At 36.2% G+C, this 15188-nt stretch overlaps 1 protein-coding gene across 4 annotated transcripts in view; it reads left to right on the top strand.

Moving 5' to 3' along the window:
* VTI1A (vesicle transport through interaction with t-SNAREs 1A) overlaps positions 1-15188 on the top strand; it is a 327835-nt gene that overhangs the window by 7481 nt on the left and 305166 nt on the right. For all 4 annotated transcript variants that reach the window (XM_045568128.1, XM_045568127.1, XM_045568130.1 and 1 more), the window contains exons 2-3: positions 3605-3663; positions 7758-7868. In XM_045568128.1, coding sequence (XP_045424084.1) covers positions 3605-3663; positions 7758-7868 — 170 coding nt within the window. The remainder of the gene's footprint in view (positions 1-3604; positions 3664-7757; positions 7869-15188) is intronic.

Genomic DNA, 15188 nt, shown 5'->3' with positions numbered 1-15188 from the left:
GCTGCCCTACCTTCTCCAGGTCAAGAGGTGAACGTGTTACCCAAGTGAGGACATTTGTAGAATTTTTGCCAGGAATTTGAATTTTGATCATAGTGAACCAAGGAGAGAGAATGTTAAAGCTGCTTGAGACTCTTCTTTAGTAGAGGCTGTCAGTGAGTTCCTGCTCCCTTGGTGTCCTGAGCCACTCCTGATACTGTGTTCCCCAAGCTAGGTGGCTCATTTTTTTTTTTCTCATCGACTCTGTGAGTCACCATTCTAATAAATTCTCTTTTTTGGCTTATGTTAGCCAGAATCACTTCTATTGCATTCAACCAAAGAACCCTAAATGGTAGCTCAGTAAAGATTTAGAGAAGAAAAAAAAGATTTGTTTGGGTAGTAATGAACAGTCTGTGTGGTTAGTATGTAGAGTACATAGTAGCAAACTTGTATTTGGAAATAAAGTTGGAAAGACTGCTTGTGTCTGGAATGTGGCAAGCCTTGACTGCTAGGCTCAAGTGATCCAATAGAAGTCAAATTTTAGGAAGAGTAAATGGGGGAGGGGGCAGACATGGAGACAGGGAAACCAAGGTGGTTACTAACATAGCTTCTTTTGTAAATTCTTATCTTGCCCTTCATTATTTATTTAATTTACCATTGTCTTTCGAGAACTGATTGTATGTGCCAGGCTCAGTGCGGGCACAGAACTATAAAGATGATTAAGGGAAGGCTCCTGTCTTCACAGAGCCCCCAGGATGAAAGGTTAATTAGAACTGTTCATATGAGAGATAAATCATTAGGATTATGTGAGAGTTATAGGTGTTTTATGTAAGAGAAAGTGATTAACTCTTTTGTTGGATCAGGAAAGGCTTTAAAGGAGTAGTGATTTCTGGAGAGTTTTGAATAGCAATTTGCCAGGTGGTCTTGGTAGAGATGTGCATAAGCACTGGGATTAAAGGTCCTGGAAATATAACAGGATTAGAGATGAAGATTTAGGATCATAAATATATAATATGATAGTTTAAAAATGGATGAAATTACCCAGGGACATAGACAATAGTCATAAAAGAAGAAAAGCAAGGACTGAACTCTGAGGAACACCAGTAGTTAAAAGATGGGCTGAAAAATGCAATGCCCAGCAGAGGACATGGAGATGGGAGTGAATGTTTAGGAGAGTCACAAATCACAAATCAGTGTGTCATGGAAGCCAGGAGAGGAGAGAGTTGCTGGATGGGAGTAGCAAAGTACCAGAAGCCACAAGATTAAATAAAAATAGGACCAAAGAATGTCTATTAGTTTGGGCAAAGGAAAGGTTATTAATCTTAGGGAGAGTCATTTCCGGAGGAATGGTGGAGGCAGGAGCTGGCTCACAGGGGGTGGATGGGAGATGAGGAAGGGAAACACAGTCTACTCTTGCTTTGAAGAAAATTGGCTGTGGATGAAAGGAGAGGGATATTAGCAAAGGGCAATGCAGGTCAAAGGAGGTTTCCTTCTTTGTTTTGTTTTGTTAATGAGAAAAACTGATGCATAGTAGTCCTGGAGGTCCATGGCATGGACTTTCCTAAGGACTGAATACCTTAAAGAAAACAAGATGTTCCTTCTGATAAGTAAATATACGATCTCACTCTTGATCCAAAATGGGCTTGTCTCATTTTGCATTCTGCTCTATCACAGAAATACAGTACTGTTCTACTATAAATGTAGGGAGATGTTAGAAGCAAATAAATTTGGGATCATATATTAAATTTTTAACTTGGCCATATATAGACTTAGCCTTTTCAAGGAAGGGAAATTAAGCTGAATTCTAATTCCAAATGTATATTTTTCTTAGGGAGAAATATTTAGAGTATACACACAACACCTTATGTGACAGCTATCCACAGCTCCCTCCCCCTCAATTTGAAGGTAACAAAGAGAAGGGGTTGGGGTTAGCAGAATCTAATTATTATTCTAGTAAAATAAGAATTTCTACTAAAGATTCCTACTTGGGATTGACTGTCCTTCTAAAGGACTGGTCAACTAGTTAGGTATTATACCTATTTCAAACTATGTGACTTTTCTAGTGTGTTCTATTAGTCTCATTAGGTTCCATGTGACATAAACCCAATTTTAAACAAAGAAAAATATATTTTTGTGGCTCAAGAAGCCAAACTATAATAAAGTCAAGTTTTATAAAGTCAAGCCATTTTAGTTATTTAGAACCAGGAACTAACTGTATCTATTTCTCTATCTCTCAGCTTTGTTTTTTTCTTTTAATATTTTCATTATTATTTATATTTTATAGTAGAGACAGGATCTTGCTATGTTGCCCAGGCTGATCTCAAACCCCTGGGCTCAAGTGATCCTCCCATCTCAGCCTCCCGAAGTGCTGGGTTTACAGGCATGAGCTGCTGGCTCCAGCCAGCTTTGTTTCTTTTTAAATGCAGTCTTCATTTTCAACCATTGCAGACTTGCTTTCTTTTTGGAGCTAGACCAACGGATGCCAACAGCTTCTAGGCTCATGTTCTCATTACCAGGAGAGAGGAAAAGACTTTCCTCTTGCTCTAGAACTTTGGTCTCCTTGGGTCATATACCTATCTTACTCCATGTCCCCCAGACCAGTGTGGCCAGAAGGATCGAGTTACTGAGATTAATCCAGCTAGGATGAGATGCCCATTATTTGCCAACTCACTGTGACCAAAGAGGCAGGGTCATATAAGGAGATAGCATTTTCCATGCCCTGCTTGTTGGGGAAGGAGGGTCTTCAAAGAGTAGGGGCTTTTGCCTAAGAAGAGAAGGGTGCTAGGCAGACAAAACTATAAATATTCAATAAGTTTCATTAGCACACATTTTAGTTGGGGTAAGTGAACAGATAGGCTGATTGATTTGAAATTCTGATATGGGAAAGTTTTCTGAAATTATCTGCCAACACATACCTGTCCTAGAGAAGGGGATTACAGTTAGGTTATAACTTGATTCCAATAGAGTTTAAATAAACCACATGCAGACTTAGCACTTTACAATTTAAAAGTAATTTCACTTGCATCAAGCTTATTTGAGCTAAAAATAATCCAGAAGATATTTTTTATTTCCATTTTAGAGAGTACAGACTAAGTCTCACAAAGAATTATTTCTTGCCCAGGATCCCATAACCAGTAAGATAGTGTCTTTGGGTTTGGAGTCAGTAGTCCTGACTTCAAATATTTCTTACATTACACTCGATTTTTAATGCTACTGAAAATACAAATTTCTTAAGGATTGTAAATTCTTGCCTAGTTTTAGGAAGTGTTTTTGTATTTGACTTTAAAATTGCACTAATAAATCAGTTATTCCCAATTTATTAAAGTTACGACTCATGCCACCACTAAATCTGCTATTGTTGACATGGTCTCTCCTAAAGAACAAAATAATTTTTAGTCTCTCTTGAAAATGTTTAGCATCTCTTAATAATTAGATACTCTATAGGATTGTATATTTCCAGACAGTCTAGAACCAATGGCTTAAAGTGGTTTCTAACCCACCAAAGAGTGATAGAATCATTCTCTAGTCTGATTGATCAGAAAGGACAAAGGTATATAAAAATACAAGTTTTTAAATATTAAATTTATTCATATTCTTTGCAATTTCTTGATATTATTGTTTGTTTCAGATGAAAAGAAACAGATGGTTGCAAATGTGGAGAAACAGCTTGAAGAAGCAAAAGAACTGGTATGTACAGATTTACTAAGGTATTTTTACATGCAACCAGAGCCATTCAAGCTAATGCCTTCCTCTAGCCTATTTTATACATTGTGGAAGTGTGAAACGTAACTGATTAGCATTTTATAATTCAGAATTTATCAGTATTTAAATTGAGAATTTAATAGCTTCTTGGGATTTCATTTTTAACAAAGGTGATTCATTAAATGTCTACCTCTAATTATTATTCATTCATCATAGCTATAAATAGCTAATGCTGGATAAAGGTATACTGGGTACCAGATACTGGGTTAAGCATGTTACTTGCTTTATAATATTTAATTTTCTCAAATGTCCTGTGAGACAAGTATTATTTGTCAGAAACTATAAAGGATCTGATATTTTCCCCTACATGCAAGCTAACAAGAGATCTTGCCATAGTTTCATGGACGCTTATAGAAGACATGAGACTCCTAGGTCAGAGACAAGACTTTTATTACTCACGGCAAAAGCAGCTGCCAGGGTGTCAGCCTGATTCTGTCTTAATTTCCACAGGAGTGATGCAGGTGGGCCTAGATGTATGCTGACAACACCAGTAGAATACCTTATAGGAGTGGAACAGAGAGCCTGGGAAATGTGCCACTTTATAGCAGCCTGAAAGCAAGGCTGTTCTTTGTCAAAGAGGCATACATTATTTCCTTCCGCAAGGTTGCTCCCTGCAAACACAACCCTGAGAAATGGCTCAGGCAGAGTGCTCAGGACTTGGCATTCTTGGCATACACAGCAAGACGTGTAGGAGCATGGAAGAACCTTGGTGGAGTGAGTCCCAGCACTGTTACTACCCCTTGTTTTATAGATGGGGAAACTGAGGCTTAGAAAGATTAAGTATCTTGTCTGAGGTCCCATACCCTGTTAAGCAGTGGAGTAAGGATTTCTATCTGGATATGCCAAATCCAGAGCTCTAGCTCACCCACTCCTTTTTTATATAAATAAATTCATAAATTAAGGAGCAAAAAAGTACTAAAAACTATAATGTTCTAATTTTTGGTTTTAAAAGCCAAGTGTTAACGAGTATGATTCGACTTGTTACTGTGCATTGTGGTCTTAAATGAGTGTGTTTCTTTTCTAAATACGGAAGGGCATTACTTGGTGTTCCTTCAGTACTATTTACTGATATCCTTAGGACAGTTTCCCAAACTGTTTCTGTTAACTGATATTGCTTGTTCAGATAAGTCTGGGAAACTATAGTTTAAACAGAGTAGGGAGTTGGGGTCTTTTTTGGTGGCGGTTTTTCTATAGAACCTTCTTGGACCCTTAAGTAGACTAAATGACATTATGAATCTCTAAGAAAGGACCCCAGAGGGCAACTAGAGACTGGAGCATTTCCCAAGTTTATTTGACTTAGTAATATTTGTTAGCAAGACCATCCGTGAGGGCTGCTGCTTTGCAGGGGATATTAAGGAGCAGGTGGTAGTTGTTCCCCATTGCATAGCAGACATTTCCTCTGTGTCTTCAAGTGCTGAGGCTTGGAGCTTCTCTGTCACTGGTTCTTTTCTGGCCATTAGGATGTCTGATGTGCTCCATACCCTGTAAGGTCTACTTCTAGTCCCTACTTGCTGCTGTCACTGTCTCTACAGTGGCAGTTTTACCTTTAATCTCTAGGGTGTCTAATGTTTGCCTCTCTTTTGAAAGTTGTTTTTTTTTTTTTAAATACTTTTCTCCCTACTTTCTTTTCTTTTTCTATTCAACTGCTTTCTCATGCTTCCTGGCCTTCATGTAAAGAAGACTGACTTTTTACATACCAGTGTAGCCACTCAGTACACTTCTTCCACCTGGTTCACGGGATAATTATAAATAGCACAACTGGTCAGTTCTTTGGATCTTGAGCTGACCTCTTGTTTTGTTGCTGAGTTCTCAGTAGCAGCTTTTTTGTTGTCGAAATCTGTTTTGGTTTATTTGGTTGCCTTCTTCTGGAGATGTTCTGTTTTTGTGATGATGTTGGAAAGCTGGTCTCCTGATAGCCAAGGTTTTACTGTAAAAAGAATGTAAAATATAGCTCCCTCATGGAGTTTATAGTCATCTTCAGTTATTTACTAATATAAAGAATTTTGTCCAAGATATATGTTTCTGTTTGTTTAAAATGACCAGAAAGCTGATTTACTTTATTCTAATGACATCCTTATTAAGGACACTGTTTGTTACATTACATACTGTTGTTTTGATGAGGATCTTGGGAGAAAAACTTTTTTTTATTTGACTGTTAGGATTAATTGTGTTTCTGCTAAACAACTGGTTTGTATTAATCTCTTGGACACTGCACATCTTGTAATTATTTTGTCTCCCATCTATGGTGGCCATATAAATGTTGTGATAACATTGAACAAGTGAGTATTAGCTTTATTCCTGATTTCATTTTAAGTGCTTGTTGTGTGTTGCCTTTTTCTTTCCTATCTACTTTTAATTTAGTTTTGTGTCCATGTAAAATGCCTTAAACAAAAATAAATGTACTTAGCTCTCAGATTTTTTTTTTAAGAGATAGAGTCTCGCTCTGTCACCCAGGCTGGAGTACAGTGGCATGGTCATGGCTCACTGCAACCTGCAACTCCTGGGCCCAACGATCCTCCCACCATGGCCTCTCAAAGCACTGGGATTACAGGTGCACCCAGCCAACTCTCAGATTTTGATTTACATACATGAACTTTTGCAATTATTTTTCTAGATGATCCTGTTTACCTTGTTAGAGTGAAGTACTTGATGATTTCAGAGAGGTGCTTTAAATAATTACCTTGCTAAGTGATGATTTAATTTATTGGTGCTTCACATTTATGTTGAAACATGTCAGTAATTTAAATGATCAGTATTTAAATAAAGGCTAATTAAAAATTTTTTTCTTTATAAAAATTGAGGCCTGTTAATTAAAATGTGATTGTCTGGTTTATCTATATCCTACTATAGTTATTAGGTCTCTATTACTGGATAATAAGAGTTTTATCAGTAATAAGCTATACTACTCATGGAAATAATTTTATTACACTGCTTTAAAAGGTAAAACACATGGCAACATTTTTGCATGTGATTTTATCAAACATGGCCTGGGCCAATTTGTTGTTGCTACTGTTTTTTATTTTTTAATGCCAAGTGCAAGTAGCTATTTCTGGTACTTTATGTAGTGCTTGCTGTATTTCTTCATCGTTCGTAATCATCATTGCTATAGTTAACATTAATCTAGTGATTACCAAGTTAAGAGACACTGTTCTAAGCACATTATAGGAATTACCACATTTACTCGTCACAGCTGCATTTGAAAAGAGATACTATTTTAGAAATGAGGAAAAATAAGGCACAGAGATGTTAAGAAACCTGCTTAAGTTTCCATGACTAGTAAGTAGTGGAGCCTGTGATGTGAACATAGGAGTCTGATTCCAAAGCCTGTGTTCTGAACCATTACGGTATTTCTGCATTACTGCCCATTAACCTCTCACAGGTTGTATCCAAAGTGTTATATGATGATAGGTTGTTAAAAAAAAAAGTGTCTTGCTGTGATTTTAGTGAGGTGTGTATAATTTAGCATATTACCAAATCTATTTAACTTTGTATCAACACGATTATAAAGTGTCAGGAGTTAGGCTGGAGGTTGAGATCACATGTTGGTTGGTATGGGATTTTCCCCATTAGAAAATACTTTACATAAGAAATTACATCAAATAACTAAGGCTGGGCTGATGTTTCATGGATTAACCACAGGAAATAATGGCTAGGTTTATCTTCCCACAGTTCTGGAGGTTCCTGGTCAGAAGATAAGACCAAGTTGGACTGAACGAGGGGCTATTCCAAGGATATTGAAATCAAAATTGTTGAGAATGTTTGGATTAGTACATATGTTTTAAAAGAAATTCTTGACAAAGTAAGCACTTGGGCTTACAAAATTAGGCACAAAAGTAGTTCTAATGTTATTTAATCATTCGGCACCCTGGGTCTGATTCCTTAACTGGTATGTTTAGTACCCTGAGCCTGGTTCCTCAGCTATAAAATGAGGAATTGGAATTAAATCCTTTCAGCTCTGAACATTTGGTCAAATAAAGAATAAACATATGGTTTAAATCACATTTTTCTTTCTCTTCTAGCTTGAACAGATGGATCTGGAGGTCCGAGAGATACCACCCCAAAGTCGAGGAATGTACAGCAACAGAATGAGAAGCTACAAGCAAGAAATGGGAAAACTTGAAACAGATTTTGTGAGTCAAATTTCATCCTTTGTCATAGTTCCTGATTTTTAAACTGAATTTTCACTTATGTTTTTTATTGTTTCCTCCTCACAGCTCAATGAACGCTAAATGCATAGTCTTTAGGGGCTCATGTAAGAGATAAACAACAGCTTCCATTGTTTATGAACTGGGGATCTAAAAAGGGTTATAGGAATACCTAATGATGGAATTTAAGGTACATTGGATTCATGACTCACAAATAGATTCAAATCATGTGGTTCTTTGAGTCTGAATAATATTTATTGGCATTGGTATTAGAATTTATTAGAATTTTGAAACCAAGTTTCTGGCTTTACAGGGTTTTCAGCCTTTAAGATGAATCCCAGGTTTTGCTGTAAAAAGAATATAAAATATAGCTCCCACATGGAGTTTATAGTCATCTCTAGTTATTTACCAATATAAAGAGGCCTTTATGTTTGCAGCTCGTGAATCTCCTAGCAGTCCAATCTATATGTTGGAAACATTTCTATGTGCGTTTTTTCCTTAGATGAGCTCTGTAGATTTCATTAGAGTCTCAAAAGGATATATTATACCCTTCCCCCAAAAAGATAAAAAGAACTACTTTCAATGAGTAATTGATATGAGATCCCTTCAATTGATTGCCCATGAGAATATTTAGCTTTCTTTTCCAATATATCTAGCTTTCAACTCTATTCGCTTTATAGCAAATTTAAGAATATAAATTTAAAGCCATAATGTTAAAGTTGTTAGCTATTAGAAATTAATAGGAGTAGAAAATATACAGCTGAGCAATTCTACTTCTGGTTATATATCCAAAAGAATTAAAAGCAGAGTCTTGAAGAGAGATTTGCACATCCACATTCGTAGCAGTATTTTCACAATAGCAAAAAAGGTGGACGCAACCTAAGTGTCCATTGATGGATATGTATATAAACAAAATGTTATATATATGTACAATGGAATATCACTCAGCCTTAAAAAAGGAAGAAAATTCTGACACATGCTACAGCAGAACATTATGCTAAGTGAAATAAGTCAGTCACGAAAAGACTAATGCTGTGTAATTTAGAGGTATGAAGAATAGTCAAATTCATAGAAACAGAAAGGAGAATGGTGGTTGCCAGGGACTAGGGGAAGGGAGAAATGGGGAGTTGTTGTTGCATGGGCACAGAATTTCAGTTGTGCGAGATGAAAAAGTTCTGGAGATTGGTTGCTCAGCAATGTGAATATATTTAACACTACTGAACTGTACTCTTAAAAATGGTTAAGATGGTAAATTTTATGTTATGTGATTTACCACAATTAAAAATTAAAAAAAGATGTAAAATATTTTTAAAACCTTGCTAATGTCAAAAGGATGAAGAAGTTAACACAGTAACAACTGTCTGCTCTTATATAGGCTGGCATAGGAAATTAGGAGTTCAGCAAATAAATTAAATTTCATGTCACTAATATTAAACAGCAGTTACAAGAACGGATGAGGAAAGATCTGAGCATTACCTGTGAGGGACAGAAGGCATGTGTTGACATATAAATGAGCTGTATTTCTGAATCTGGGGTCCAAATTCACAAGGAAATTCAAGAATGTATAAGAATTTTTCCATCTCTCTTCCTGCCTTACATGTTTTACTTTTGGAGGCTATACCTAGACTACAATATACCTTCCACCGCACGGCCAATGACAATGGACCTAGGAGAAATTCCTCCTGGAGTCTGGAAATAGTGTGATTTGCAGTTATGTATGTTTATTTTGTATTTTAACGGATATTATCCTGAGAAGTTGACATGGGTCCCATCAGTAACTCTGATGCAATTGCCTTTTAAGCTGTGCTCCTATTAATGTGAAAAAAAAAAAAGAATTGGAACCCATGATAGGCCTAAATTGATAAAATAAATGTAAATGCCTAGCTTCTATGCTCTATACTAGATAAAACTTTCTACAACTGCTTTATGAAAGGATAGTTTCTCTCAGCAAGAATATGAAGATACAGTGAGAAAACTGGATTGATTTAAGAACTTGGCAACTCAAATTTATACTTAAAAAATTCTAACTAATGTTTCCATATAAGTGATGAAAGTAAAATATTTATAATGATTATTTTAGTTTGCTTATTTCATTTTTTTTCCTTCTATGGGACAGTCATTCAGAGCTTACCTCATTTTTATAGAACTCTTTTCCAAAGATTTTTCTCACAGGTTCTAGAAAAACTAAGCATTAATTTACTAGGGTTATAACAAAGTACCACAGAATGGATGGCTTAAAAAACAAAAATTTGTTTTCTAAGGCCGGGCATGGTGGCTGACACCTGTAATCTGTAATCCTGTAAGCCTAGCACTCTGGGAGGCCGAGGAGGTCAGGAGTTCGAAACCAGCCTGGAAAAGAGTCAGACCTCATCTCTACAAAAAATAGAAAAACTGGCCAGGCATGTTGGCGTGTGCCTGTAGTCCCAGCTTCTCCGGAGGCTGAGGAAGGAGGATCACTTGGGCCCAGGAGTTTGAGGTTGCAGTGAGCCATGGTGATGCCATTGCACTCTAGCTGAGGTGACAAAGTAAGACCTTGTCTCAAAAAAAAATTGTTTTCTCATAATTCTGGAGGCTAGAAGTTCAAGATCAAGGTTTTGGCAAGGTTGGTTCCTTCTGAGGCCTCCCTCCTTGATTTATAGATAGCTTTTCCCTGTGTCTTCATGGAGTCTTCCCTTTATGTGTCTGTATCCTAATTTCCTCTTCTTTTGGGACACCAGTCATATTGAATTAAGGCCCATCCTAATGACCTCATTTTAACCAAATTGCCTCTTTGAAGATCTTGTTTCCAAATACAATCACATTCTCAGTATGAGGATTAAGACTTCAACATATCAATTTGGTGGAGACACAGTTCAGCCCATAACATTGAATTTAATTTTAATCTTTTCTTAAAATTTTTTTCAGAAGTTAAATTATTTCTGTGGCTTATTATAAGTCAGCTAACTCAATCTTCAGTCTTTTTTGTTTCCCAAAGAGTCCAATACTGGGTAACGTCCTTTAGGTATTTGGAAATTGTATACTTGGATAAATGTTCCTTTCTCAGCTATATTTTCTATTATAAAGAAAAATGGAACCAACAGCTATGAACTAAAATTTATTCTGTAGGCTATCATTAAAAATTCATTTGTTTATATGTGTATTTGCTGCCATATCTTCCACCATCACCACCACCTCCTTCTTTTGTATAGTGATTTGCAGTATGTAAAGTACACTAACATACATTATTTCATTTCACTGTGTGAAGAGTAGACAGAGCAGCTATGGATTACTATCCTCATTATACATGATAGAAGCAAGAGGCTCAGATTAATAACAGATTTCATTCAACAAGTCTTTCTTTAGTCCTATAGTATATCAGGCACTGTCCTAAGTGTTAAAATACAGTAGTGGTCGAGATAAAGTTCTTGCTGTCACGGAATTTAAATTCTAGAAGGGGGAAAATCTAGTGGGGAAGACAAAAAACAAATACATATATGTTATAGTTTCAGATAGTGATAAATACTATAAAGAAAAATAAAGTGAAGAAAAATAAAGTGAGACTTCTTTAGGTATTTGGAGATAGCTGTTTAAAACACTAGAATTCATGTAAGCTGTTCTTGTAATTTCTTTCTTCAGTAATGGTATGAAATTAGCTAGGGTCTGATCATGTCAGAATATGCCAGGAAAATGAACCAGCCAAAAGAAAAAAAAAAATGTGGTTGAGGATTTTTTCAAGTTTAATATTATTGTTTGCTTCTTAAGAAAATAAAATCAAATTTAAAAACCCTAAACTTATACAAACAGAACCCCCCCATTATATAAAATGTTTGACCAAATCTCAGTAAATAGAAAAATAATTTATTATGTACATAAACAATGGAGCCACACACAAAGTGTGAGACTCCAAGAAGGGCCAGATACCTGAAGTTTTTATACCATACAGAAAGGAATAGAGGCTTGGAGTGTGGCAACAGGTTGTGGGCGGGACTGGGGAGGAAAGGCATGGTGAGCAAAGCCTGTCTTGTTATGCCGATGAAATCTCTCAGGTAGTAGCCCTCAGAGAATAGTGGTAAATTTCTCTGACCTTTACAGTGTCAGACTTTCAGTCCTCTTTTCCTGTGAGTTAATCTTTCCTATATCTGGATAAGGCAGATAAAGGGGCCTCAGGGAAAGCCTATTTGCATCTGCTGTTTACTTCACTAATGCAGATTTACTCTGCAGGTACAAATCGCCCTCACAAAGGGCAGCCTTTCAGAGCTGTTCCTGTGTTTGCAGCCCCTCTGAATACCCGTCTCGAAATATGCCAAAAAATATATTTTGGGGTGGCATGTTTTAGTTTGCTTCATTACGATGACCTGTCATGGAATATAATTTGTAACTGACTAAATACCTATTTAAAATATTCTAAAATTCAGGCTGTAATTGTAATCATAATTGTGGGAGGCTAAGGGAAGTTAGTGGTCATTTATATGTCCCCATTTATATCACTGCTGTTCTCAATGATTCTTTTCACCTGCCTAATTTCATTCTTCTTGATTTTTGGCTTCTTAATAGCCTAATATTGTTCATTTTTGTCTTCTTGTAGTCTCAGAGTAAGTTAGGAATATTAGATCCAGAAGAGTTCAAATCTAGTCACCCTATTTTTTAGATGAAGGAATGGAGGACCAGGGAGACCAGGTGACTTACCTAAAAGACACTGTTTAGAGCCAGGACCAGAATCAAACAACTAAGCACCCATTCTAATGTTCTTTCACCATGTCCTTTATAACACTCCTCCCCCTCCTCTTCAAATTTCCAAAAATATATATTTAATAGCCTCTTGAGGTATTTGAAAACAACCTTTTAAAAATTTTGAATTCATGTAAGCTGTTCTTGTAATTTCTTGCTTCAATATTGGTATGGGGTTAGCAAGGGCCTTGTCATGTCAGGATTTCCAAGAAAATGTCCCAGCCAAGAGAAAAAAAAAATACATAGCTGAGGATTTTTTTTCAAGTTTAAGATCCTTGTTTGTGTCTTAAGAAAATCAGGCCAGGTGTAATGTTGTAATCCTATCACTTTGGGAGGCCGAGATAGGAGGATCACTTGAGCCCAGGAGTTTGAGACCAGCCTGCCAATAGCAAGACTCGGCTGTACAAAAAATTAAAAAATTAGCTGGGCATGGTGGTGCCCACCGATAGTCCCAGCTACTCGGGAGGCTGAGGCAGGAAGGTCACTTGAGCCCAGGAGTTAGAGGTTGCAGTGAGCTATGATGACGCACTGCACTCTACCCCAGGCAACAGAGTGAGACTCTGTCTCAAAAAAAAAAAGAAAGAAAGAAAGAAAATCAAATAAAAATTTGAAAAGCTAAACTTATACAAACCAAAAACCCCTAAAATGGTATAAAATGTTTGACCAAGTCTCAGTAAATAGTAAAAGAAAGGAACAAGTAGGTGGTGTACCAGAATAAGGTTCCAAAGGTTATGAGGACATGATGTGTTGAATGCTTTTCACATAGCTGATGTTGTATAAGTATATACTGTGGTGCTAGCACCATCTTGTGGTTGATTTGTATGGTTGCATATTTCTTTTTTATCATAACAAAGCTGAACTTCCTTTAAGACATGCACACATACAGAAGGATTTCAGGTGGAGGTTAGATTGTAATGAATGTTAGAAAGAGAGCTTTTTAGCCCCAGTCTCAAGTTCACTTCTATCCCAGGTCAGTGGTGCCCGAATGCTGTCCTTTTCCTGTTTGGCAGGCTATGTGATGTGATTGTTAGACCAGCTCCTAGTGCAGAGCTGTCTACATCAGAGAATGGCACTTCTATTGACAGTCTCAGCAGTGAGGCTGAATGGTCCTAGAAATCCAACTACCTGCAGACTATCGGAGTTGGTCCCTTAGGTCAGGGTTCAAAGGATGTTGTGGAACAGCTTGAAGCTTTTACTGCTACTACTGCACTCTCTCTTTTCATAGGTGAATGGACAACTTGAGTGTCTGAGTTTATGAGTAAAGCTAGTACCCATATACTGTTTTAAGTCTGAGATAGACTAAAGAAGTGCAAATGAGAAAGGTGAATTTAAATTTTTATTTTTTTAAAAGGTCAAGAAGTTGATGCTTCTGTTTATACTTTATGTTTTCTGTACTTACGGTTTCCTGGGATATTTTACTTCTATTTCTGTGGAAGCTGAAAGAAACCATGAAAGCATGTTTTAGAGGTTTGGATAGTCAGTCTCAGTGGTAGTATCTGGTGATGGCAGCATCAGCTAATTCTTCCTACAAGAACATAGTGCATTCTAAAAAGAAATGAGAAAGCCTGTCTAAACAAACCTTTTCAGAAAAGAAAATTTTCTTCACTTTGTACACTTAAATAAATGTGCTGGCTATTTTTAAAAATTACATTTGTTGATTCTATGTAAACATAATGACTATTTATTATGGAAGATTCTGACATAAAGAAGAGTAGAAACAAGAAGATAAATTACCTTAGCCCTATTACCACAAAAGAACCACATTTTACATTTTGGTTTGTTTCCTTCCAGTCTTCCCTTTCTTTCTCTCTTGCACGGTTTATTGTTTTGTTTTGCATAATAATGATGTTACTTGATCCACTTTTTTTTAAACATAAGATTCTAACATTTGTAGTTTTCATTTCTATAAATTCTTGATCCTTTAAAGGGTGTATAATATTTTACTGAGTGATGTTAGTTAAACCTTTATTGGATCCTAGTGTATTTCCATTTAACTTCCTCCATAATTTATTGTGCTACAATGAACACATTTGAACACAATTATTTAATCAGGATTATTTCTCAGAAGGCATGTTACCAAGTCAAAGGGTATCAACAGTTTTATAGCTCTTAATAAAATATGCCTGAAACTACATTTTTATTGTGGCTCGTCAGATCGTTTTGTACTATTTCCATATTTTCTTTGTGTTAGAATGTGATTTAGGAAATAAAAATCACAGGCAGACCAAGTCTAAGCACTTTATATGTATTACTCATTTAATCCTCAAACAATTGTATAAGAAAGATACTGTTATTATCTATGATTATGGGGATAGAATTAAATACAACTGAGATTTCTTTTTCAAAGATACTTTTTCATGGACCATGTATTAATGTTGGTAATGCTAGCAGATGTGCATGGCTCTAAGTATCTGGTCTAACACTGAACTCATTTTATATTCTCAATATTTTATAATCAGAAACTGAAGAATATTTCTTTTAGTTATTTGGATGTGACTATCACCTTTAAGGGAGAAAGTATTACTATATTCATGTGTTATGTGCATGTGCATACTCATTATTGGTTTGTAGTCATTTTTTTTAAAAAATGGTTTCCCA

This window comes from Lemur catta, chromosome 14 (genome assembly GCF_020740605.2).
Source record: "Lemur catta isolate mLemCat1 chromosome 14, mLemCat1.pri, whole genome shotgun sequence".
Taxonomy (NCBI): domain Eukaryota; kingdom Metazoa; phylum Chordata; class Mammalia; order Primates; family Lemuridae; genus Lemur; species Lemur catta.
Note: the sequence above shows the minus strand (reverse complement) of the source record. Positions and strands in the feature narration are given on the sequence as shown.